Here is a 27,407-nt window from a genome sequence, read left to right as displayed (position 1 = left end):
GTGGGGCCCTAAGGGACATTATACCACAGAGCAGCATGTAGTACTATTTTGTCAGAATTTTTCTCTTCCTGCAAAGGATCAAATTCACATATGAACACAAATCTGGCCAGCGCTCACGGCTGTAATACGGAGGTCACCTACTCTCTGTATTACAGCTGCACATAAGCTTCATCCCCCGTATAATGACCGGGCACCATCACAGCAACTCGGCTTCCACTGATGTCAATGAGCACTGAATGCTGTTCCTTAGGATAGGCCATAAATAGCTGATCGGTGCAGGGGCCAGCTCAGTACTGATGTCAGTGAGATTTGAGTTACAGAGCTGGCGCCCGATGCTATACAGTGCGTGGAGCTTTCGGCTTCCAGCTCTGTACACTGTAGTGTGAAGGACTTGTGCTGGAAGTGGCTTTGCACAGTCCATTGGCTGTCGGCCCCCCCACTGATCAGATATTTATGGTCTATTCTCTAGACCAGTCATAAAAAGCCTAACCCTGGACAACCCCTTTCACATAATACATACAACAAGCCTGTATACCGCTCAGTGTCATCCATTACATCCCCCAGAATACAGCTTGGTGCCAGTATAAAGTCTTTAATACGACAAGCAAAGGTGTTCATGGAGTTTTTCATCAATATGTGACCCGTGGACCCCCCCCCCACACCCATCAGCTGGTTCGGGTGACCCCTGCAGCCTCTTCCTTGACTACCAAACACAGCGCCATACATCCCCTAGAGACCGTGCTTGGTATTACAACTCATTTGCCAAGGACTGAGCTGCGTCTGTACCATGTGTACAAACAGCTGATCGGCAGGGGACCCTGTAACGTCCTGTAAAACCCCCTTTAAACACTTATCAACATGACACGCGGCCTTAAAGAGATAAAAGGAGACCGGACCCGGCACATTTATCTTTTCTACGTCTTAAAAAAAAAAATAAAAAAAAAATCATTTTTGTGGATCAATTTTTTTTTCTTTTTTTTTTAGAAATGACAGCAGCAAATTTTTTCGACATGATGTGTTATATAAGGGCCTTCTGACACAGAAGTGGTTAAATAATATACATCTTGTGGTCACCGTGGAATCTAGACTAGGTATACAAAAAAAAACCGGGGAGGGGGGGTAACCAACCATATAGCTAAGACTCACAAAGCAACGGTAAAGTAGTCGGTAGATTTTATTTATAACTGCCTGTATCGTAACCTAAGTACGGAGTAATTAAATAGAATATATATCTCATATGAAAAAAAGCTAAAAGCATCGAGTGCTTCTCCCCCCCACCCCCCTGTTCTCTCCTGTTTTGGATTCTCCTCCCTAAACAAAAATAATTTTTTTTTTTCTGGGGGGGGGGGGACCTCTGGAATGCATATCGCCCTATCCCCCCCTCCCCCTATCGACGCGTTTCCCTCCAGGTACCACTGTATTTTTGTTTGTTTGGTTCCAGTCACTGAAATGACCCATGACCACAACAAATGCAATGAGAGAAAATGATTTAAAAAAAAAAAAAAAATAATAATAATAAAAAAAAAAATGTACAGAAATTTTTTTTGTGTTTTTTTTTTTTAAAGTCCATAAACTGGTCACTTCACAGAAAGACTGCAGAACTGGTCAAGTGTTCGCTTCTAGAAAAGGGTAAAATCTGTAGTGAAGAGGGGCCGGGGTTCGGATTTATGCCCCCCACCCTTCCGTGCCACCGCCCCCCCTCTATTTTTTGTTTTTTAAAACCGCCTTTTCGTCACTGGCCCGGCTGGTATGAGCTACGGTGGAATAAATTAGCACAAAATGGAAGAAGAGGTTGGGAATCTTATAACTGTTCACTGTTACAGACGTAATCCACAAGATCAGTCACTCGCAATAGTTCGTCCTCGTCCTCCTCGGCCCCCGCGGCCTCCTGGCCGCCCCCCGTCCCGTTGGAAGCCTGGCTGACGGGGGCTGAAGTGTCCTTGGCGGTTTCGCTTTTTTCGCTCGGTTTCCCGATCAAAGTCTCAATCGTTTTTTCCGGGCTTTGTCCGTTAGCGGATGGTAAATCCACCAAGCTGTAGTCCAACGGGCTCCCGTCTTTTGTAACGTTTTCAAAGTCATCCTCGTCGTCGCTCTCTATCCGGTAACAAGGCTTCTTGGGGGCTTCCGAGGCGGCGCTGGGCGCAGGAGGTTTGTCCTCCGCTGGAGACTTCTCGCTGCTGCAGACTTTGGAGTCTCCTGCTTCTTCTTCTTCGTCCTCGTCGTCAGTCTCGATACGGTTTAGCCGCTTTCTGACCGGTTTCTCCTCCTCCTCTTCTTCGTCTGAAAGTTCGTCGTTCGAGCTTCTGATGCGTTTTCGGAGAAGGTTCTTCCGCACGGTGCGAGGCTTTTCGTCGTCAGAGGCAACAGAAAAATCACTCTCTGTAAAAGTAGAACGGCAGTGTTAGGGTATGATCTTATCCTCCTTACCACAAGATACACTGTATTACGGCTCAAGATATTCTCATTCAAATCCCTGAGCTGTCCCCTTAATGACTGGCGAGAACTGAGCAGTTATAGTTACAGCTGCACAGTCCTCTCTATGTCCTCCCTGCACTTACCTCTACAATCTACAATTAAGTTGTCCCCTTAATGACTGGAGAGAACTGAGCAGTCATAGTTACAGCTGCACAGTTCTCTCTATGGCCTCCCTGCACTTACCTCTACAATTAAGCTGTCCCCTTAATGACTGGAGAGAACTGAGCAGTTATAGTTACAGCTGCACAGTCCTCTCTATGTCCTCCCTGCACTTACCTCTACAATCTACAATTAAGCTGTCCCCTTAATGACTGGAGAGAACTGAGCAGTCATAGTTACAGCTGCACAGTTCTCTCTATGGCCTCCCTGCACTTACCTCTACAATTAAGCTGTCCCCTTAATGACTGGAGAGAACTGAGCAGTTATAGTTACAGCTGCACAGTCCTCTCTATGGCCTCCCTGCACTTACCTCTACAATCTATAATTAAGCTGTCCCCTTAATGACTAGAGAGAACTGAGCAGTTATAGTTACAGCTGCACAGTCCTCTCTATGAACTCCCTGCACTTATCTCTACAATCGACGCACAGTGGACTATACATGTTGGCGATAACACTTCTGCTATATTACACCATGGATCCCAATATTAACCATTTGATTACCTTACATAACCAAGGATCCTTTCCAGCCCAAAACCAATGGAATTATCTGACACCATGATTCATTTTTAGGAATTCTGTTCCATGTGTAAACAGGGGTGAGCTGAGGATTTTATTGGTACTGTTATGGGTACTAAAAATATAGTATGTGTCACTTTATGATCACTCAATGCTCAATTTTTCGGGAGCACAAAACAGTGATTCAGACATCCCCCCCCCCCCCTCAGGGAATAAATATCTTTATATATTCTACAATTTATATTACTTTAACATTTCAATACTCTGAGCATGTCCCACCATTGCTTTCAGAGCTGGAGAATCGCCTCTTAAGGACTCGTCTCATCTCTTTTCCTCGTCCATGCCGAGCTCCTTTCTGAGAGCCGTCGCTCTCTGAATCTTCCTTATAGTTGACCTGTCGCTTCTGGTTCCTCCGCGACCTCCTCCTCCGGGTGTCCAGATAGTCATCGCTGTAATCACTGCTGTTATCAGTCTCTGCAGCAACACAAAGAAGAGACAGATCTGAGCTAGTCACAAATCACCAACATCATTCACAACCGCTGTGATACAACACCAGGAAACATAACTGAGCAGCACCCCTGCTGTCCAAGAGCAAGATAAGTAATGTAATGTATGTACACAGCAGAATAGTGAGCGCAGCTCTGGAGTATAATACAGGATAAGTAATGTAATGTATGTACACAGTGACTGTACCAGCAGAATAGTGAGCGCAGCTCTGGAGTATAATACAGGATAAGTAATGTAATGTATGTACACAGTGACTGTACCAGCAGAATAGTGAGCGCAGCTCTGGAGTATAATACAGGATAAGTAATGTAATGTATGTACACAGTGACTGCACCAGCAGAATAGTGAGTGCAGCTCTGGAGTATAATACAGGATAAGTAATGTATGTACACAGTGACTGCACCAGCAGAATAGTGAGCGTAGCTCTGGAGTATAATACAGGATAGGTAATGTATGTACACAGTGATTGCACCAGCAGAATAGTGAGCGCAGCTTTGGAGTATAATACAGGATAAGTAATGTAATGTATGTACACAGTGACTGCACCAGCAGAATAGTGAGCTCAGCTCTGGGGTATAATACAGGATAAGTAATGTAATGTATGTACACAGTGACTGCACCAGCAGAATAGTGAGCTCAGCTCTGGGGTATAATACAGGATAAGTAATGTAATGTATGTACACAGTGACTGCACCAGCAGAATAGTGAGCGCAGCTCTGGAGTATAATACAGGATAAGTAATGTAATGTATATGTACACAGTGACTGCACCAGCAGAATAGTGAGCGCAGCTCTGGAGTATAATACAGGATAAGTAATGTAATGTATGTACACAGTGACTGCACCAGCAGAATAGTGAGCTCAGCTCTGGAGTATAATACAGGATAAGTAATGTAATGTATGTACACAGTGACTGCACCAGCAGAATAGTGAGCTCAGCTCTGGAGTATAATACAGGATAAGTAATGTAATGTATGTACACAGTGACTGCACCAGCAGAATAGTGAGCTCAGCTCTGGAGTATAATACAGGATAAGTAATGTAATGTATGTACACAGTGACTGCACCAGCAGAATAGTGAGCTCAGCTCTGGAGTATAATACAGGATGTAACTCAGGATATGGAAATTCAGCAGTACAGAAAGTCTTACCAGATCCCTGGCTTTCGTCATCCGAATCATCGTCATCATCATCTTCGTCATCATCTGAGTACCTCCTCCGGACACTACGCCTCTTTATTCGCCTACTCTGCCTTACTGGTCGGCTGTAGTGGCGGCGCGGTCGGCGGGCACCAAAGTCACTGTCATTAGACTGCTGATCATCATCACTTTCTTCTAAGTGCTCATCAGATACAACAAATTCATCCTGAGAGCTACAAACACAACGTGGATGTTAGAGGGGTCCTGGACTTCTCATTCCTCCTCAGTCATACAATAGCGGCCCATCGTGAGTGACTGACTTACCCTTCACTGATCCGGAACTCGTCCTCACTCTCCTCCTCGTCCACGTTGCTATCGCTGTCGAGGTCATTTAATCGCCGCCGTTTCTTGCGTCGTGAGACGGCCCTCTGAGGACGCTTCCCTTCTTCCCTTTCTCCTTCCAATATGGTGGATATGTCTTTGCCACGGTGACCGGTTATGTTAGCCATGTCTTTTCCTCTGCCCCCTCCTACATAAAGGGGGGAAACACAAACTATCAACGACTGACGGACACATTGTGAGATCTGGGACCACTTATGTACATGACCATCTGCAACCACTGAGAGGACATTACTAACCGCCTCCTCCATCCGCATCCCTGATGTCGTCTTCTATCGCTTCATCAATCGCCTCGTCAAATTCATCAAACCTAAAAAAACAGGGAACAGAAGTTTGCAAAGGGCTGGTCCAGTTTTCCACGACTTACACAAGGGGGTTGTGCCATCATGGAGCGCCCCTGTGACTGACCCTCCATTTACTTCTATGGGGCTGCAGGAAATTACGTTCCTGGCAGCCCCATAGAAGTGAATGGAGCGATGGTCACACAAGTGCACTGGTACTCCACTGAAAAGGAGATATTAAAAGGACTTTTGATTCCCCACCATCCTCTTTACTGGGGGACCCAGGGTTCGGGTCACCCAATGATCAGATATCCATAGGAAAAGGGATGTGTCCATAATGGCACAACCCCTTTAAGGCAGGAGATCAGTATGTGTTTGAAGGGATACCATCCAATATGGTAACTAATGCTTTTAGATGCCTCAGTGACAATTGACCGAGGGATGTAAAGGGTCATCAGACAGCCATTAGCGGGGGATGTACAGTGTGACTGACAGCCCCCGTGTATGGTGAGGGTTCAGGTCATGTGTTGTCACTGGGTTCAGTCTATTCTATTGTGTTTCTCACCTGTAACTGATGAACTTCCGGGCTCTCGTCGATCTCCTCTCCAAGGGCTTAGACTTTTTCTTCTTCTTCTGTTCTTCCTTCTCTTGTACCTCAGGCACTTCCTCCGCCTCCTGAAATATAAAGGCCACTCAGCCAACCGGTCCGACATGAGCAAAACCTCCGAGTACGAGAAGAGGAAGAAGAAGAGAACTTACCTGGGTCGGAATAATGTTCTCAATACTGATTCCAACGTAAACCAATCGCTCTTTCCTGAGGAACAACAAAATGTGACGTGAGAAACCCATCATATTATCAGGAGAGACTGTTATCTATAGATCCCCCTGCAGGACTACCAGCAGAATAGTGAGCGCAGCTCTGGTGTATAATACAGGATAAGTAATGTAATGTATGTACACAGTGACTGTACCAGCAGAATAGTGAGCGCAGCTCCGGAGTATAATACAGGATAAGTAATGTAATGTATGTACACAGTGACTGCACCAGCAGAATAGTGAGTGCAGCTCTGGAGTATAATACAGGATAAGTAATGTAATGTATGTACACAGTGACTGTACCAGCAGAATAGTGAGCGCAGCTCCGGAGTATAATACAGGATAAGTAATGTAATGTATATACACAGTGACTGTACCAGCAGAATAGTGAGCGCAGCTCCGGAGTATAATACAGGATAAGTAATGTAATGTATGTACACAGTGACTGCACCAGCAGAATAGTGAGTGCAGCTCCGGAGTATAATACAGGATAAGTAATGTAATGTATGTACACAGTGACTGTACCAGCAGAATAGTGAGCGCAGCTCTGGAGTATAATACAGGATAAGTAATGTAATGTATGTACACAGTGACTGCACCAGCAGAATAGTGAGCGCAGCTCTGGAGTATAATACAGGATAAGTAATGTAATGTATGTACACAGTGACTGTACCAGCAGAATAGTGAGCGCAGCTCTGGAGTATAATACAGGATAAGTAATGTAATGTATGTACACAGTGACTGCACCAGCAGAATAGTGAGCGCAGCTCTGGAGTATAATACAGGATAAGTAATGTAATGTATGTACACAGTGACTGTACCAGCAGAATAGTGAGCGCAGCTCTGGAGTATAATACAGGATGTAACTCAGGCTAAGTAATGTATGTAATAGTGACATAGTAAAAACATACATGCACTTAAAGCTCATCTGCACCCTTGGAATCATAGAGATTCTCAGGTATCATCAACTTTAAATCTTAATAATAAAGAACAAGTAATAACTCCGCAGTAATAAAGGGCGGCTCTACCTTCTCTCTGCTCGCTCCTTCTTCTTTAGAACCACATCTAGATTCTGTAGCTGTTCTTCGAGCTTCTCACAAAGCAATTTCTGTTGCAGAATAAGATCACATTGTTAGATTAGTGCTGGAGGTGATGGCCTAGTCTGTGAACCCTATGAGGTGCAGATACAAATTTTCCTAATTTGATACTGAAACTCACCAGCTTGCCCCAGGGGTTCTGACTATTCGAACCTCAGGTTTATGGACTGGTTCTGGCCCTCTACCCTCCCTCTTCCCTTGATATGACTTATAGGACAGATTCACTAGCCATACTACCAGATCCAGCCAATACTCAAAATGGCATGGCCGTGGGAGTGCAGTTATTTGGGGCTGGACACATGAACCAAACCAGAAAGTCAAGGTACCGAAAGTGCAGAATGCAGTCCGGAAGTTGGTTCATTCCTGAGATAGGGCCCTATATAACATTACAGGTAACCATAGTCTGTTCCTTACATGTTGGCACGGTGGGCAGAACCATTCTCCATCAGGAATGATCATCAGAGGCGGTCGCAGACAGGCAGTATGGTATCCGCTGTCACAGGAGTCACACAGCAGAATCTGGAGGGAAAAACCCCCAAAAAGCATTAACCACAATGCAACTAACACGTGTGAGGAGAAGCTACATCTTCAGAACAGTCCAAGATGTTCACACTCTTAAGATTTGTGGCAGAACTTTCAACATCTACTGCATCCATGTAAAGGTGTTGTGGCATGGACACCTACTCACCAGCTCGGGATGGTTGGGAAGGCCACATTTCTTACACGGTTCATCGTCTTCCCCCGGCACACCAGCCTCTTTCTCCTCATCTTCTGACCCCTCTTCCGAATCCTCCTCGCTATCAGACTCCTCCGTTTCCTCTTCGCTGGAGGATTTACGTTTGCGCCGAGAACGGGAGTTGGTCCAGCGGGTCCGTCGCCTTGGCTTGGATTTCTGTGCAAGAGTTATAACAGTAAGTGAACCCCCCCACACGTATAAAATGGTTTCAACCACAGACCAAAATTTCCTTTCATCGCAATATGGGATTGGTCTGCTGGTACGAGTAGGGTAAGGACTAGAGATGAGCGAGTAGTATTCGAAACTGCAGTTTCGAATAGCACGCACCCATAGGAATGAATGGAGCCGGCCGACACGCAGACGGGGCCGGTGTCCTGCCGCTTAACCCTCTGTATGCCAGCTGCGTCCATTCATTCCTATGGGTGCGAGCTAATCGAAACTGCCGTTTCGAATACTACTCACTCATCTCTAGTAAGGACAAGTATAGATAATATATGCGAAAGTAGCTGTACAATATCAGTATAGAAAACTCTGCAAGCACCAATTATATCAAAGGGGCGGAGACTTTTGCAGCCCATTTTTAATGCTGAAATCAATGTAAAATTTTTTAAATTTTTTTTTAAAAAGCCACAACTTTATTTAGATCTGATTTAAAATGAAATGTGTCACCAAAAAATAAATAAAAAAAATTAAAGGGATTCTATCATTATGTAAATGAGTTCTCTCGCAGCACTGGGGGCGGTCCTCATCGCTCTAACAGCACTGGGGCGTCACCAATGCTGCAAGAGAACTCTCCAGCGCCGCCTCCATCTTCTCTGCGCGTCTTCTTCCGGCACCAGGTTCAAACTTCTACGCATGTGCAGTCGGCTCTGCCATCGGGACATCAGAGCCAACTGCACATGTCCATGGCCATTTTTTGTGGCCGTTTACTCCAGCTTACTGTGTAAGCGGCCATAAGAAAACGGGGATGCGCAGTCAGCTCTGCCTGAGGCCTGATGGCAGAGCTGACTGCGCATGCGTAGAAGTTTGACCCCAGCAGCGGAAGAAGACACGGAGAGAGGCCGTGCTGTAGAGTTCTCTCGCAGCATTGTGGACGCCCCCAGTGCTGCGAGAGAACTCATTTGCATACAGACGGAAACCGGAATTGCTACCGAACGGTGGCATGGAGAAGACATCTAAAGGTAGAAGAATAGCCTTTCTTAAGGCTATTCCTGCATGTGATTGAGAAAAAAAATGTCATTTTAATGATGGGATCCCTTTAAGAGTTTTCAGACTTTTTTCACATCAAGAAATAGTTAAATATTTTTTTTAAATATTCCCACTACTGGCCACTAGAGGGAGCATTGTCCGTGCACCGTCACTCACACAGTACACAGATTATTTGCAGTTGTTCAAGGACCTTTGACAACATTATCCAAGGTCCTGAAGCAATCACAGTGACACATTTAAGGTAAGGTTATGTTTCCCTTCGCCGCTGGAATTTGGAGGCGGGATCAAAATTTACAATAATAATAATAAAAAATAAAATACAACTTATTTAGGCGACACATTTCCATTAAAATCTTTAAATTTTGTATATAAAGTGCCTTTGTAGTCAGATCCTGCAGGTCTGTGCTATTCCCTTCCATCTTTCTACCTGTATATTATCAGTAGTAGACACATGGCTGCCGGATCAGAGTCAGCCACAAGGTTTAAGACGTCTGTACATAAGGGCGAGATACATCCTTGAAGTATTACCCCACCTTCTTAGTCTTCTGGCTGGCTTCCTTTTCAGACTTCTTCTCTTCCTCCTCCTTATCGGCTTTCGCAGGAGCAGGTGATAATTCTTCCTCGTCGCTCTGTTTCTTCTCCGGTTTGCGGGCTTTGACGTTGACCACTTTGGCAGACGGTCGGGAGATCCGAGGAGACCGCCGCAGCCTCCTTCCAATGTTCTCCTCGCTCTCCGCCTCGTCTGCAGCCACGTTCTCCACGGGCAGCTCCGGCCTCCTCCTCTTGTTGGAGATGCGGATGGTCAGCTTTATGCCGTCCTTCTGCCTTTCGGATGTCATCTCCTTCCCCTCCGAGCCGCTGTGCTCCTCTTCGGTAATTGCTTTTAGCTTATTTTTATTCCTGGAGACCAGCGATGACTTCTCAGACGTTTTCTCCTGCTCCTCTTCGACCTTCTCCTCATCTGGCTCCTTAGACTCTGAAGCCTCGCTTTCCTTCACAGCCGCCTTACGCTTGCTCCTTAAAGAGAAGCTTTTCTTCTCCTTTGCCGGCTCCGGTGGCTTGTCCTCAGCCTTGGCTTTCTCACTAGGCTTGGCCTCCTCTTCTACATCATTGTCAGGTTTCTCTGGATCTTCGCTGGGTTTCTCCTTCTTGGCTGCAGAACTTCTGGAAGATTTTTTGGATATCACCATCTTAGCTTTTGCGGCTTTGTTTTTTCCATCCTTCACCTTCGCTTCAGACTCTTTGCTGTCATCGCCTTTGGATTCTTCCACTTTTTCTTCCGCTTTTTCTTCCGTGACGCTTTGCTCTGCCGTCTGGGACGCTTCCTTCTTATCCTTGCTCTCAGCTGGTGCGACCTCCTCTACCACATCAGGCTTCTTCATGGTTTCCGATGGACTTGCATCTTCCTTAGGCTTCACCTCCTGGGGAAGCTTTTCCTTCTCGGACTCCGGTTTCTTTTTGTCATCGTCACCACTTTTCGGCCCGGCGCTGCTTTTGCTGGAGTCGGCTTCGGTGGTTGCGATCACTTTCGTAGAGGCTTCCTGCGCAGGGGGTGTCCTCCTGTCATTACTGTGCTCCGTTGCACTTTTCTCGAGTCCATCTACGATTTTAGTTTGGCCGTTCTCCTTAAGTTCTTGTAAACTTTTAATAACACTTGAGTTTCTCTTCTCATTTGTAATACCGTTTTCGTCCTTGGTGCACTCAATGACGGAGTCTCTCTGAGCGGGGGCGCCACCATCCTCCACCTGGTCTACCTTTGCTTTGTGCACCTTATCGCTGTTGACCTCTCCATTGACCAGTTGCTTCCCGTCAGTAGCAGCAGCTTTCGTACCGTCGTCTTCCGTTTTCCCCTCTTCCTTCTGCAGCAGCTCTTTCGTCGGAGTCTTTGACTTGCAGATCGCCGCTTTAACCGGGCTGTCAAAATCATCGGTGAGCTTGAGTTCCCGTTTCTTCAGTGGGATCTTAGCCTGTTGGTCGTTCTTCATTTTCTCCGGATCCTCCGCGGGCTTTTCCACATGTTCTTCCGTGCGCTTAACGATGACGGATACCTCGGCACGCTCAGAGTCTTGGGGTGAGGGAGTCTTCTCTGTGCTCCCTTTGGACTCCTTTAAGTCTTTCAGTTCTGTTTTCTCGTCCTTGGGCTCAGACTTCACAGGTTTGATGTTCTCCTTAAAGGAGTCTTTTTCTTTGGCGGTGGGTTTCCCGTCCTCGGTGTCGGAGGGAGGTTCAGTTTTTATTTCGCTGCTCGTTTTCAGAGGTTTCTCCCCGACGATTTTGCTGCCGTTCTCGGACGGAGATTGACTACTCTGCTTACTCGCCACATCCGACTCTTTCATTTCAACGTCTTCTATAGGTTTATCTGAAGATTAGAGCAAGAAGAAAACACCATGAAATTTCAGGGGATGTCTTGTTTTAGGAAATGCATTCTAAATTAAAACTTCTCCTTCTATATTCTCATCTAGAAGTTCCCTCTAGACCAGCGGTTCTCAATCTTTGCAATCGAAGTACCCCCTCGTGAGAAAATGTCCCATCTGAGGACCCCCAAAGTAGTGATCACTTATAAACGGGAACACAATAAGCCTCTGTTTGGAGTCTCCATCAACAGTTATGTAAAGGCCCCCACGGTGCCCTCACACAGAAGCGGACCTATGTGGTAGGTTCTGGTGTACAGCACTCCACAATCTAAAGATGTCAGAGGGGATGTAAAGCAACAAGTCAGCAAACACCAAGGTCCCTGCACAGATAGGAAGTGTCAGGAGGACACTGGGGAGGATACGCTGACAAGTCCTCCAGGTGCTCTGGTCCAATGGTGATAAGAGGTTCAGCTCGCTGTGTCCAGTCACTCAGAAAAATTCTCCCTTGTATGGTGGGGTTATAACTACAATCCCGAAACCTACCCCCATCCTCTTTCTTAACATCTTCATCGTCTGGATTGGGATTTTGAGATGACTCTTCCGGCTCAGATTTCTTAAGTAATGCAGGGTCTATTTGTGCTTTCAGAAGTTCCAGGATCTCGGCCAATTCATTCCTGGTCCTAAAGGACAAAAGACGCGGAGCAGTTAGCACTAGGAGACATGTAGCTGAATGTATAATAGAGATTAACCTTACAGGAACAGTGCAAGATATTACATCCTGTATTATACTCCAGAGCTGCGCTCACTATTCTGCTGGTACAGTCACTGTGTACATACATTACATTACTTATCCTGTATTATACTCCAGAGCTGCGCTCCCTATTCTGCTGGTACAGTCACTGTGTACATACATTACTTATCCTGTATTATACCCCAGAGCTGCGCTCACTATTCTGCTGGTGCATTCACTGTGTACATACATTACTTATCCTGTATTATACTCCAGAGCTGCGCTCACTATTCTGCTGGTGCAGTCACTGTGTACATACATTACCTATCCTGTATTATACTCCAGAGCTGCGCTCGCTATTCTGCTGGTACAGTCACTGTGTACATACATTACATTACTTATCCTGTATTATACTCCAGAGCTGCGCTCACTATTCTGCTGGTGCAGTCACTGTGTACATACATTACATTACTTATCCTGTATTATACTCCAGAGCTGCACTCACTATTCTGCTGGTGCAGTCACTGTGTACATACATTACATTACTTATCCTGTATTATACTCCAGAGCTGCACTCACTATTCTGCTGGTACAGTCACTATGTACATTACATTACATTACTTATCCTGTATTATACTCCAGAGCTGCGCTCACTATTCTGCTGGTACAGTCACTGTGTACATACATTACATTACTTATCCTGTATTATACTCCAGAGCTGCGCTCACTATTCTGCCGGTGCAGTCACTGTGTACATACATTACATTACTTATCCTGTATTATACTCCAGAGCTGCGCTCACTATTCTGCCGGTGCAGTCACTGTGTACATACATTACATTACTTATCCTGTATTATACTCCAGAGCTGCGCTCACTTTTCTGCCGGTACAGTCACTGTGTACATACATTACATTACTTATCCTGTATTATACTCCAGAGCTGCGCTCACTATTCTGCTGGTGCAGTCACTGTTTACATACATTACATTACTTATCCTGTATTATACTCCAGAGCTGCACTCACTATTCTGCTGGTGCAGTCACTGTGTACATACATTACTTATCCTGTATTATACCCCAGAGCTGCGCTCACTATTCTGCTGGTGCAGTCACTGTGTACATACATTACATTACTTATCCTGTATTATACTCCAGAGCTGCCCTCACTATTCTGCTGGTACAGTCACTGTGTACATACATTACATTACTTATCCTGTATTATACTCCAGAGCTGCACTCACTATTCTGCTGGTGCAGTCACTGTGTACATACATTACATTACTTATCCTGTATTATACTCCAGAGCTGCGCTCACTATTCTGCTGGTACAGTCACTGTGTACATACATTACATTACTTATCCTGTATTATACTCCAGAGCTGCACTCACTATTCTGCTGGTGCAGTCACTGTGTACATACATTACATTACTTATCCTGTATTATACTCCAGAGCTGCGCTCACTATTCTGCTGGTACAGTCACTGTGTACATACATTACATTACTTATCCTGTATTATACTCCAGAGCTGCGCTCACTATTCTGCTGGTACAGTCACTGTGTACATACATTACATTACTTATCCTGTATGATACTCCAGAGCTGCGCTCACTATTCTGCTGGTGCAGTCACTGTGTACATACATTACATTACTTATCCTGTATTATACTCCAGAGCTGCGCTCACTATTCTGCTGGTACAGTCACTGTGTACATACATTACATTACTTATCCTGTATGATACTCCAGAGCTGCGCTCACTATTCTGCTGGTGCAGTCACTGTGTACATACATTACATTACTTATCCTGTATTATACTCCAGAGCTGCCCTCACTATTCTGCTGGTGCAGTCACTGTGTACATACATTACATTACTTATCCTGTATTATACCTCAGAGCTGCACTCACTATTCTGCTGGTGCAGTCACTGTGTACATACATTACATTACTTATCCTGTATTATACTCCAGAGCTGCGCTCACTATTCTGCTGGTGCAGTCACTGTGTACATACATTACATTACTTATCCTGTATTATACTCCAGAGCTGCCCTCACTATTCTGCTGGTGCAGTCACTGTGTACATACATTACATCACTTATCCTGTATTATACTCCAGAGCTGCCCTCACTATTCTGCTGGTACAGTCACCGTGTACATAGATTACATTACTTATCCTGTATTATACTCCAGAGCTGCCCTCACTATTCTGCTGGTACAGTCACCGTGTACATAGATTACATTACTTATCCTGTATGATACTCCAGAGCTGCGCTCACTGTGATGACATATTTAGCACACAGTCCTCACTGACCTGACTATACACTTCCATGATGAGCCGTCCTGGTCGTCTTGCTCCTCGATGTATATGCGGACATTATGGTCTTGATCCAGTTGATACCAGTACGTTAAGCCGTCCTTGTCTCGCCCTATGGGCTGGATTCGCATGGCGTCGGCGTCCTCTTCATTGATGGCGTTTTTAAATTTCAGATTGTCATCAAATTGACATTCACATAAGTGCTGAAATAACAGAAGGAGTCAGTAGAGCGCCACCCTCTGTCTAGGACAAGCTACAGCAGATATCTTAACATGAGACAATTAATAAACTGGGCCACAGAATAGTCACATTATAGTTCAGGGACTATAGCGCCATCATTCCCCGACAGGGTGTAAGAGTGGAAAGCCATAGGCTGGAGGGGTCTGCACGGAGGAAACGTACTTATTTTCCTGCTCACAGAGCCATATGGGGACTTATTTTTTGCAGGACCTTTTGTACTTTGTGATGGCACCATTTAATTTTTTATTTTTTATTTTTTTTTTTGGGGGGGGGGGGGTTTGGTAACTTTACAGATCACAACCCACAGAGTATATCGGGGTCCCCGCAGCACACATACCTTCAGTATCCCCACTTTACACTCCACGCCCATCTCCATGTACCCCTTCTTCTCCATCTCCCAGGCCCAAGTGCTGTTGTAGTCTTGACATATCTGCAGAAGACAAAACAGAGAGTTGTCAAATACTCTTAAAGGGATCGTCCTACTTTAGAAAAACATGGCTACTCTTCCAGAAACAGCGCCACACCTGTACATAGGCCGTGCATGGTATTGCGGCTCAGTCTTATTCACGGCACCGGAGCCGAGCTGCAATACCACACGCAACCCTCAGACTGAACCCCCCTTTTATTGTTCAATTTCTAGGACGCTGCACATCGTTGCAGGAAATGCAGCGCCCCCTATAGGCCATATGGAGAGAGCAGAGCAAATATATGGAGCAGGGTCTGCCTGATCTGTAGGCGGCCTCATCCCTATCGATGGTCCATGTACAGAACATTATGTGGCCACCTACCTTGATCAGGTATTTCTCCCATCGGTCAAAGGTCACCGACTTCCCAATTTTCCTCATAAGTTTCAGGTGGAGCTCGACCAGCGCCCGGGACACTGCGGGGAGAGAACCAGGAGGTCAGAAATGGCGATTATATTATATATATAAAGCAACGCCTTAAAAGTGAAGCCCATAAGAAAGTCGCACAAGTGCAGTTTTTCTCCAATTTCACCCCATTCTGAATTTTGGTTTCGGCTTCCCAGTATACTGTACGGAATAATAAATGGTCCATTATGGAGAACAATTTGTCCCGCAAACATTAAGCCCCGAACGGAAAAATGTAAATGTTATAGGAAGGTGGGGAGTTAAAAAAGGAAACAGGAAGGGGTTAAGCTGGACGTTCCACATTATTACGCAGGATGCAGAAAAGCATCAAATAGTGCAATGTCTGGGACAAGGTATGAAAACGTAAACGCCATCGTACTGTGAAGAGATCGGTGGCGGATGCAGAACACAGATGGGCAGAATGAGGAAGGTTCCTGCTAAATTCATCAGATTAAGAGAGAAGCTGCTAAAATACCATCACAAAGCAGCAAACAAGGGACAGTCTCATGAACCTCAAGGTGCGGGATCCTCCAGGGACTTGCAGTTGTGCATAAACCCCTAAAAAGTGTTGCAGCGGGCCCAGACATACATGAAGACTCATTGTGACATGGTCGCGTTTACTGGTGAGATGGATGGTTGGTGGATGGCCACCATGTCCTAACAAGACTGTGATGTCAGCAAGGAGGCGGTGGAGACATGTTTTGGGCACCTTTAAGGTCCCTGAAGGTGTAACAATCCCCTCTGCACAGTATATAGTTTCTGACTATAGAAGCAGGACAATGTCCCATCTCGTGCAGCAAAGACGACCTCGGAGTCATTGGCTGCTAAGGACATAAAAGGAGAGAAGCTCCTGGTGTGACCTCCGACCTGCCCTGACCTCAACCCTATGGAGAACCCTTGGAGTATCCTCAAGCAAAAGCTCTACGAGGAGGGGGCAGGTGACATCAGAACCGCAGCTCTGGAGGGGATTCTGCAAAGAAATCCAAAAACTCACAAGGACTGTGACAAACCCTCGACCCCACGGTCCTGAATAGGAGCGGAGCTGTTTCACTGCAGCAGTCAGGAGACCTGGTCTGTGCGGGGTCCTCACACATCAGTATGCAAAATGCATTTGGGACTGGAAAACCCCTTTAAAAACCCTACATTGCAGCTGCTGCAGCACCTCATGGCTATTAGGGTAGGTTCACACTACATTTATTACAGTCATAGCTCTTCTCATTTGTCACAGGATGAGAGCAACGGACATTGAGTGCAGACTGAGCCCCCTCCGTGTGTCGTCCGTCTGCAGTCGCCCCCCCCCCCCCCACAATAGAATGTGTTTTACATTCTGGTCCCTGGAGCGGGCTCATTCTATGACAGCAATGGATCCCAATAACGGTAGTGTGAACCCCTTACATGGACATGGTATCTGCAGGCGACATTACCCCAGACGCTAGCCGTCACTGTCAGGACATGCTGGGAGTTGCAGTTCTGCAGTGACTATCACAAGACTGATACACTGTATCCTACAGACCAGACACAGCCCCACGGTCCCAAAACACCTTCCTACACGGCACCTCAGGGGTTACTTATTTTAAGGCTCTTGGATTACTGATCTGGAGACATCTGCCCTCCCTCCTCCCCCATCTGGAACGTCTTCCCTCCTCCATCACCTAACTTTCTCACTTACAATTTAGGGAACAGGGAAAAAAAAAAGCTCCTCAGCCGTGGGGGGGCGCTATAGTATAGGATTAGAGCTGTGCATGGGATAGACATTGTCAAGGAACATCTTATGGGGCAACCCTGGAGATGCCACGTGATGGGTTCTAGGTATCTAGATTGGTGAGTGATTGAGGTAGGAGATGGGTTCTAGGTAACAGGCTATTGGTTAGGGGTGGGGGGCAGAAGATGGGTTCTAGGTATAAGACTAGTGGTTAGGGATAGAGGCAACAAATAGGTTCTAGGTATAACACTAGTGGTTAGGGATAGAGGCAACAAATAGGTTCTAGGTATAACACTAGTGGTTAGGGATGAGAGCAGATGGGTTCTAGGTATCAGACTAGTGGTTAGGGATAGAGGCAACAAATAGTGAGTTCTAGATATAAGACTAGTGGTTAGGGATAGAGGCAACAAATAGGTTCTAGGTATCAGGCTAGTTGGTTAGGGATAGAGGCAACAAATAGGTTCTAGGTATCAGACTAGTGGTTAGGGATAGAGGCAACAAATAGGTTCTAGGTATAAGACTAGTGGTTAGGGATGGGGCAGCAGATGGGTTCTAGGTATCAGACTAGTGGTTAGGGATGGGGCAGCAGATGGGTTCTAGGTATCAGACTAGTGGTTAGGCACAGAGGCAACAAATAGGTTCTAGGTATAAGACTAGTGGTTAAGTATAGAGGCAGCAGATGGGTTCTAGGTTTCACACTTGTGGTTAAGAATGGAGGGAGCAGGAATCAGAATAGTGATTATGGATGGAGACAGGAGATGGGTTCTAGGTACCAGACTTGGCGAGACTGTGGCGTATGAATAGCGGAAGGAAACAAGTCCAATGAGACTGGTTGGAAGAGCAAAGCAGAGATGGTTGTAGAGGAGAATGTGGATCTAGACCTGTTCTATGTGAAGGAACATTGTAGCCAGGAAGAGATGGGAGACATGAGTGAGGGTTGTATCAGGAGACAGTCAGCAGTGGAAAAAAGCTGAGAGGTCTTATGTATCATATTTGGGTGATAAGGTTCTAGATATTAGACTTTGTTAGCAGCAACTTATCTCCTGCTTGTGCACTACCAGGTGCTTACAGTGGAAAAGTTCTAGACTTAGGCTCAGTGACAGACGTGACAGTTCTAGAGCGGTGAAACCATAGTAATATTTTTATGATCAGAGTGTGAAGGAAAGACAATGCAGCAGGTAACTGATGGATATACGAGGCAGGGTTCTAGGACCTCAGACAGAATGGGAAAATAAGGAGGACTAAGCTGACCAAGGAAGCGGCTATATGTTCTAGGTATTGGGTACTAGGTATGAAAACATCAGAAAAAAGTTCTAGTAATTAGACTTACTGATGAACGCAGGCTGGATTCTAGGTATCAGTGATTAAAGCAGGAATTGGGTTCTAGGTATCTATGAAGGGACAGGAGCTGTGGGTTCTAAGTATCCAAAATTGATTCTAGGAGTCAGTGATGGGTGACAACTCATGGGTTCTAAAAATCAGTAAAGGGGACAGCATATAGGTTCTAGGTAACAGGGATGGAGGCAGATGAGTTCTAGGAATCAGACGGTGATCAAGTCAGATGGGCACTACATATCAGGTGGTGAGTTCTAGGACTTGGGTGGTGATGAAAGCAGCAGATGTGTACTAGGTATCAGACTAGTGATTAGGCGGTATCTTATTCTATATATCGGTGATGGAAGCAGTGACTTAGGTTCTAAGTATTACTAATGGAGTCAGCAGCGATCAATGATCATCAGTGATGGACGGTCATCATTAGTGATGGAGGAAGGATCTTGTTCTAGATATGAATGACGGTGAAAGCAGCAGAGTATGGAAACAGGATATGGGTTCTAGATATCAGTGATGGAGCCAGGAGCTGGGTTCTAGGTACCAGCAAAGGAGACAGGAACTGTGTTCTATTTGTCAGTCATGGAGCCAGAGTTCTAAGAATCAGACTAGAGATTAGTGGAGGCATGATCTTGTTCTAGGTATCAGTGATTGGGTTCCAGTACCAGTGATGGGTTCTAGGTATCACACCAGAGATGGAATCAGTAAGATGGCTGCTGGAATGAGGATGGACACTGATCACATGATCTGTGCCCGTGTCCAGGTTCTAGGTATCAGTGATGGGAAGACAGTGACTAGGTATAAGTGATGGGGCAGTAACAGGGTTCTAAGTATCAGTGATGGAGGATGATGGACGTGATGGAGGAGAGTGCAGGGTTCTAGGTATCAGTGATGGAGGTCAGTGCAGGGTTCTAGGCATGAGTTATTAAGGGGTAGGGTTCTATGTACTAGTGATAGATTTTATGTATCGGTGATTGAGTTGGGAACAGGGTTCCATGTATTAGTGACGGAGGCAGTAATGGGTTCTAGGTACCAGTGATGTGGGGCAATAGCAGGGTTCTAGGTATCAACAATGGAAGCAGGGTTCTAGGTATTAGTGATGGAGACAATAATGGGTTCTAGGTACCAGTGATGTGAGGCAATAGCAGGGTTCTAGGTATCAACGCTGGGGCAGTAGTGGGATTCTACGTATCTGTGCTGAGGCAATAGCAGGGTTCTATGTATCAACGCTGGAAGCAAGGTTCTAGGTATCATTGCTGGGGCAGTAGTGGGGTTCTAGGTATCAGTGATGGGGCAGTAGCAGGGTTCTATGTATCTGTGCTGAGGCAATAGCAGGGTTCTAGGTATCAACGATGGAAGCAGGGTTCTAGGTATCACTGCTTGTGCAGTGGTGGGGTTCTAGGAATCTGTGATGGCGGCAGCGATAGAGTTCTATGTATCTGTGCTGAGGCAATAGCAGGGTTCTAGGTCTCAGTGCTGGAGGCAGTAGGAGGGTTCTAGGTATCAGTGCTGGAGCCAGTAGCAGGGTTCTAGGTCTCAGTGCTAGAGGCAGTAGCAGGGTTCTAGGTCTCAGTGCTAGAGGCAGTAGCAGGGTTCTAGGTCTCAGTGCTGGAGGCAGTAGGAGGGTTCTAGGTATCAGTGCTGGAGCCAGTAGCAGGGTTCTAGGTCTCACACTTGGGCACAGATGGAGTCAGTGAGATGGCTGCTGGAGTGAGGATGGACACTGACCATGTGATCAGTATGGCGGCCAGCACTGTTGATCCAGCTCTGTCAGGAGCATCTCCGGCCGCCATGCCCGTCCAGCCGTGTACCCCAGCACCCCCGTGTCCCCCTCCTCCCGCCGCTCCTCCCCCTCACCTGCTCCGGTCTCCTCCAGTGCTTCTTCCAGCTCCGGAAACGTTAACTCGGGCAGATCCAGCACGGCTCCGTACCGCTCCAGAAACGAGCACACCACTGCGAAATCCGGCCATGATCCCACCGAGGAAGTGCTGGGGGGAGTCGGAGCGGGAGCTGGGTCCTCTGGCGCCGCCGGAGCCTCCTCCGCACCAGCCTCCGCCATCTTGGAGTATGGAGGGGGGGCGGAGGAAGAGGGCGGGAGCGGAGGAGAGAGGAGCACCCCTCCCCCTGCTACTAGACCGAGCTCAGCCTCCCGGGAAGCGGCGGACACAGGCGGCGGCAAGTACAAGCACGGGATGGTAGAGCGGCCCCGGTGGTATCAGCGCTCCTCCTCCTGCCTGGAGCCCATATCCCACAAGTCACCGCGCCAGGAGACCCCCTCTGGTCCCGGCCCCTTCCTCTCTATGGCCACTCCCCCCAGCTGAGGAGAGCGCTCAACACAACAAAGAGACTCGCGTCCTTTTTTTTTTTTCTCCAAATAAACTTTATTGCTTTCCCAGCTTTCGGTCAGCTCAGGCTTCACTAGAACTGGAGGAGCAGTGACTGAGCGCCACCGTCCGCCTTTTCCCGGAGTCACGGCGCCATACCGCCGCCAACACCACAGCCTGTAGCGGTTTAGTTCTCGCACTGACTGAGACGGACTCGTCTCCTGTGTCACATTTGAAGCGCGCTTCCCTCCCGCCTCCAAGCTGGTATGGCCGGGGGCGGGGACTGGAGCGTGGCAGCCAATAGGAAGCCGCGGCACGGGGGTATAAATAGGAGTGTCAGAGGGAGAAGCGTCAGAGTAGAGCGGAGTGTGGGGCTGAGGTGAGTGCTGGGCTGCGCGGCTACTGCTATAGAACTGTAGTGGGGCTGGGTTAACTCCTTGCTACCCAGTGACTACTCCCTAGACTTCTTCAGCCCCTTCTTTGAAGTTTTTTGTTCACTTCAGTTATTATTTTACTTGCAGGGTCTGACAGGCCCCTTTAAAGGGATTCTACCATTAATACTGGTTTTTACCGGTATGCAAATGAGTTCTCTCGCAGCAATGGGGGCGTTCCTCAGCACTGAAACGGCCACCACTGCCAGAGAAGTGTCTCCAGCGCCGCCTCCTTCTTCCGGCGCAGGTTAGATGTTTGAAGCCAGCACCAGAAGAAGACGTGTGAAGAGCATGGAGATGACACTGAAGAGTTCTCTCGCAGCATTGGGGATGCCCCTAGTGCTGTTTGAGTGCTGAGGACCGCCCCCAGTGCTGCGAGAGAACTTTCTTAAGGCTATTCCTACGTGATAGGCAGAAAAATAGAGTTTTAATGATGGGATCCCTTTAATACTGAATTATAGTGACCACAGGACAGAACTGTAGGGACTCCCTTGACCATAGACAGAGCATAAGAGTCTGTGATCCAGAACTATATTGTCCAAACCGTATCGGCTTTCTCTTTACACTATCCATTGCTACAGTATTTAGAAGTCTATACACAATACTAATGTAAATCTAGAGTGATGCAGCTCCTCTATTGGTCTTATCTCCATATTCCTTCTCCTGGTTTTAGATCAGTCTCTCCTTCCATCACCCAGCTGTGGTCGTGAATAGACCTGGCACCCTCCCCAGCCCCGCCGCTCTGCCCGGGGGCTCTATTTATGGACATTAGATTGATGCTTCTAATATACTTTGTAACATAACTATCAGAAAAGCAATGCTGCACCTTGTAGTCCAACTTGTTTCCACATAACACATGATGTCTCTGTATTAACATGCGTCATAAATGACTTCCCAGCCAATGTTATAGCTGGATTTCATCTTATGTCAGGTGTCCAGTTGGGGGCGCCGCTACTTGGTGCTGCTTACTTTCAATATAGGACTGAGCTATGAGCAGTGACTGCAACTTTGCTTTGTGTGAAGGTGTTTGAGGAAGTCTAAAATCCACCTCCTTTCACTAGAGGCCTCCCCTATACTGTATATAGTAGCTCTACGTGTTCACACTGGCTGCTTTATAAGTGCACAGACTATACCTAGAGATCAAGTGTCATATACACTGAGGTTCATGTGTACACAGCACAATAGACAAGGAGTGTAAAGGTCACCGATTGTGTAATCAGATGGTAAATGCAACACATTATAGTGTAACTGCTATGTACAAGAATATAACTACTATAATACTACTCCTATGTACAATATAACTACTATAATACTGCTCCTATGTACAAGAATATAACTACTATAATACTGCTCCTATGTACAAGAATATAACTACTATAATACTACTCCTATGTACAATATAACTACTATAATACTGCTCCTATGTACAAGAATATAACTACTATAATACTACTCCTATGTACAAGAATATAACTACTATAATACTACTCCTATGTACAAGAATATAACTACTATAATACTACTCCTATGTACAAGAATATAACTACTATAATACTACTCCTATGTACAAGAATATAACTACTATAATACTACTCCTATGTACAAGAATATAACTACTATAATACTACTCCTATGTACAAGAATATAACTACTATAATACTGCTCCTATGTACAAGAATATAACTACTATAATACTGCTCCTATGTACAAGAATATAACTACTATAATACTGCCCCCTATGTACAAGAATATAACTACTATAATACTGCTCCTATGTACAAGAATATAACTACTATAATACTGCTCCTATGTACAAGAATATAACTACTATAATACTGCCCCCTATGTACAAGAATATAACTACTATAATACTGCCCCCTATGTACAAGAATATAACTACTATAATACTGCTCCTATGTACAAGAATATAACTACTATAATACTGCTCCTATGTACAAGAATATAACTACTATAATACTACTCCTATGTACAAGAATATAACTACTATAATACTGCCCCCTATGTACAAGAATATAACTACTATAATACTGCTCCTATGTACAAGAATATAACTACTATAATACTGCTCCTATGTACAAGAATATAACTACTATAATACTGCTCCTATGTACAAGAATATAACTACTATAATACTGCTCCTATGTACAAGAATATAACTACTATAATACTGCTCCTATGTACAAGAATATAACTACTATAATACTGCCCCCTATGTACAAGAATATAACTACTATAATACTGCTCCTATGTACAAGAATATAACTACTATAATACTGCCCCCTATGTACAAGAATATAACTACTATAATACTGCTCCTATGTACAAGAATATAACTACTATAATACTGCTCCTATGTACAAGAATATAACTACTATAATACTACTCCTATGTACAAGAATATAACTACTATAATACTACTCCTATGTACAAGAATATAACTACTATAATACTGCTCCTATGTACAAGAATATAACTACTATAATACTGCTCCTATGTACAAGAATATAACTACTATAATACTACTCCTATGTACAAGAATATAACTACTATAATACTGCCCCCTATGTACAAGAATATAACTACTATAATACTGCTCCTATGTACAAGAATATAACTACTATAATACTGCTCCTATGTACAAGAATATAACTACTATAATACTGCCCCCTATGTACAAGAATATAACTACTATAATACTGCCCCCTATGTACAAGAATATAACTACTATAATACTGCTCCTATGTACAAGAATATAACTACTATAATACTGCTCCTATGTACAAGAATATAACTACTATAATACTACTCCTATGTACAAGAATATAACTACTATAATACTACTCCTATGTACAAGAATATAACTCCTATAATACTACTCCTATGTACAAGAATATAACTACTATAATACTACCTCCTATGTACAAGAATATAACTACTATAATACTACCTCCTATGTACAAGAATATAACTACTATAATACTGCTCCTATGTACAAGAATATAACTACTATAATACTACTCCTATGTACAAGAATATAACTACTATAATACTGCTCCTATGTACAAGAATATAACTACTATAATACTGCCCCTATGTACAAGAATATAACTACTATAATACTGCTCCTATGTACAAGAATATAACTACTATAATACTACCTCCTATGTACAAGAATATAACTACTATAATACTACTCCTATGTACAAGAATATAACTACTATAATACTACTTCTATGTACAAGAATATAACTACTATAATACTGCTCCTATATACAAGAATATAACTACTATAATACTGCTCCTATGTATGAGAATTATATATAAATCCCTGTGTTTTCCTTTTTGAAGTGTTGGGTCAGGATGACGTCTCCTGAAATCTCCAAGATCTCCTGGGGCAGTATGAATGTCTCCGGTAAGGTCTATAAGGACTGTAAGGTGTGGCCTGGAGGAAGCAGAACCTGGGACTGGAGAGAAACTGGAACTGATGTAAGCTCTGGGTGTGCGGTATGGGGGGGACTATTATAGTGTGCAGGGTTTATGATGGGTTTGGGGTAGGAGAGAATAACTGTAGAACTGCTGTGACATCTCTAGAGCTGCTCCCTGCAGCTACCACTAGGTGGTGCCACTACGTACAGTTTATACCGCACTCATTCAGTTCTCTATTAGCTTTATTAGTCCATATGTTGTGAGCACTTATTATTATTATTAGCTTGTTAGTCATATAAGGTAGATAGATTATGGCATTATCACATTCAGTGCTTGACATTCGCCCATTACTATATTCTAGGGACACAGGGGCCCTCGGGTTCAGTCAGGTCCCAGGATTAGACCGCAGTTATCACATGCAGCAGATCTAGTGCAGTAACTTCTGCGCCATTTATATGAAAGGGATTATATTGGGTGCAGACGTGTGCATTTCTGCTAGCTACCATTGCAAAGACTTCTACCCAGCTTTCACGGGCTCCTGCACGGTACATACATCAAGGCCTTCCTGGGAATATGTATGACACTGCTGTGCACAGTGCTGATCCTACTGGGCCCCCTGCTTACTTCATAGCGGCCAGTGTTCTGCTGCAGTCAGGTCTATGACTTGCTGCTGCTGTGGCCGGCGGCTGTGTCTCCCCCAGGGGGCGGTAATGAGCAGTAATGTGTGCTGTGCAGAGCTGGGGCCTGCTTACGGTCTCCTCTCTGCTGTAGCATGGCCTCCGTCTATGGAGGAGCGATAACATTAACCTGTTGTTTGCTGGACACATCTGGGTGGCTTACAGCAGAGGACAATAGACCACATTCAGCGGCACACCAGCTGGGGCTTAGATACAGTCCATACTTCTCCGGCTTGCTCCTCCTTGTAGTTCACACTCTCGCCGTAGCTTTAGTGGTCACACATGAGCAATACAAGGTTTGTACTCTGTCACAGCATAGGTTGGCGTTATATAGTAGCTCATAGAGCCGCCTGCCTGACCGATTCCTTCCTGTCATGTGTTGTTCAGCACCGTCCGGGTGTGCAGCCGGCAGATGTGGACGAGGTGATGAAGAAGGGAGTGACTACGCTGGTCATTGGCCGGGGCATGAGTGAAGCTCTGCAGGTGAGACTGGGTGTAGTTCCCAAGATGGACTCAAGGGGGCAGTGTTTGATACTTCTTCTAGGGCGACATGTCCAGGAATGACAGGGCTCTGCAAGGAGGCTAGTAAGCCCCATACTCCCCTTGAATCTGTAATTCCTTGACAATCCCGTTAAGGATGGCGCCATCAATTATAAATCCTGGAACACACCTTTAAGAAAGTTGCTGTGATCTAGGGCGCCACCACAGGTGAAATGAAGCATTACACAGTGCTCTGAAATAAGACTCTCTGATCTCTCGCCAGGTCCCGGCCTCCACCTTGGACTACATCAGATCTCAGGGTGTCGATGTCCTCGTCTTCCAGACAGAGAAGGCTGTGCAGGAATACAACAGCCTGGCCTCAAGGGGCGCCAAAGTGGGGGGAGTGTTTCACTCCACCTGCTAAATCTGCCCGCCCCCGCCTGCTACGTGTGTATATAGGTATAGCCTGCGGGAGGGGTGTTCTGTGCCTTATATGTGATTATATATGGAGTGTAAGAGCTACAGCTCCCAGCATGCCCTGCACCACATGCATCATGGCTGGTATTGTGATGGGTGCAGGGGTGTATACTGCCCCCTACCCTACATCTATGAAAACAAAATTTCAGGTGCCGACACAATCTGACCTTACCTTAAGCTATAGTGACTCTGCTGCTTGGTGCAGCTTGTGGTGTGACTGGAGATGACGCCTTATACACAGATATAGGTTACTCTATACAGCAGAGATGTGTAATTGGAGCACTGCCCCCTAGTGGTGAAATATGCAAGACACACTTATTACCTTCACGTTACTGGTCCATATCTAGGAGTCTCATAGATTGTAAGCTTTTGTGAGCAGGGCCCTCAGTCCTATTGTGTGAAACGGCTCTTTGTCTGTATTTAAACCCTAGAAATTGTACAGCGCTGCGGAATATGTTGGTGCTATAGAAATAAAATGTATTATTAGGAGTCTCTAGAGCGCCACCTGCCTGTCACTTCTTGTGCTTTCATGTTACCTGGATCACAAATAAATCTGCTACCAATCCATCTAGAAGCTCATTCACACAGAACTGTTGCAGCTCCTTCTCTACATGGACACTCTGTGCTGCTCTATGCTTAGTTATCTGAATGGCGCCACACCAGTTCTGAGGTTGTGTGTGGTAATGCAGCACAATATAGC

At 45.4% G+C, this 27,407-nt stretch overlaps 2 protein-coding genes across 3 annotated transcripts in view; one reads left to right on the top strand and one right to left on the bottom strand.

Annotated features, from left to right (window-relative positions):
• The window catches only part of AAMDC (adipogenesis associated Mth938 domain containing), a 215,401-nt gene extending 188,198 nt beyond the window's left edge, over nucleotides 1-27,203 (top strand). Inside the window, exons 1-4 of one of the 2 annotated variants that reach the window (XM_075266256.1) lie at nucleotides 21,512-21,574; nucleotides 24,996-25,133; nucleotides 26,138-26,233; nucleotides 26,514-27,203. In XM_075266256.1, the coding sequence (XP_075122357.1) occupies nucleotides 25,008-25,133; nucleotides 26,138-26,233; nucleotides 26,514-26,654 (363 nt within the window). In that variant the 5' untranslated portion in view covers nucleotides 21,512-21,574; nucleotides 24,996-25,007 and the 3' untranslated portion in view covers nucleotides 26,655-27,203. Of the gene's footprint in view, nucleotides 1-21,511; nucleotides 21,575-24,995; nucleotides 25,134-26,137; nucleotides 26,234-26,513 lie in introns of those variants that run through there. The other variant, XM_075266257.1, reaches the window with a different exon arrangement.
• RSF1 (remodeling and spacing factor 1) lies at nucleotides 1,157-21,120 on the bottom strand. Its single transcript, XM_075266229.1, has 16 exons — nucleotides 20,729-21,120; nucleotides 15,760-15,851; nucleotides 15,309-15,401; nucleotides 14,729-14,934; nucleotides 12,230-12,366; nucleotides 9,866-11,691; nucleotides 8,076-8,279; nucleotides 7,802-7,906; nucleotides 7,319-7,398; nucleotides 6,234-6,288; nucleotides 6,040-6,149; nucleotides 5,433-5,503; nucleotides 5,119-5,323; nucleotides 4,807-5,027; nucleotides 3,430-3,624; nucleotides 1,157-2,379 (listed from the first exon to the last, which is right to left on the bottom strand). Exons 1-16 carry the CDS (start codon nucleotides 20,928-20,930, stop codon nucleotides 1,802-1,804), a joined length of 4,380 nt encoding a protein of 1,459 aa, XP_075122330.1. The 5' UTR covers nucleotides 20,931-21,120; the 3' UTR covers nucleotides 1,157-1,801.
• Nucleotides 27,204-27,407: the final 204 nt, after the last annotated feature.

This window comes from Leptodactylus fuscus, chromosome 2, assembly GCF_031893055.1.
Source record: "Leptodactylus fuscus isolate aLepFus1 chromosome 2, aLepFus1.hap2, whole genome shotgun sequence".
NCBI lineage: Eukaryota > Metazoa > Chordata > Amphibia > Anura > Leptodactylidae > Leptodactylus > Leptodactylus fuscus.
The sequence above is the reverse complement of the archived record's forward strand: the minus strand, read 5'-3'. Positions and strand labels throughout refer to the sequence as shown.

Excerpts from the sequence above, each read along its gene's own strand:
- RSF1 (XM_075266229.1), bottom strand. The coding sequence starts at position 20,930 with ATGGCGGAGGCTGGTGCGGAGGAGGCTCCGGCGGCGCCAGAGGACCCA. Across the intron at positions 8,280-9,865 it reads CCAGCCAGAAGACTAAGAAG|AAATCCAAGCCAAGGCGACG; the intron begins GTGGGGTAATAC and ends ACTCTTGCACAG. Across the intron at positions 5,504-6,039 it reads CGGAAGTTCATCAGTTACAG|GTTTGATGAATTTGACGAGG; the intron begins GTGAGAAACACA and ends CTGTTTTTTTAG.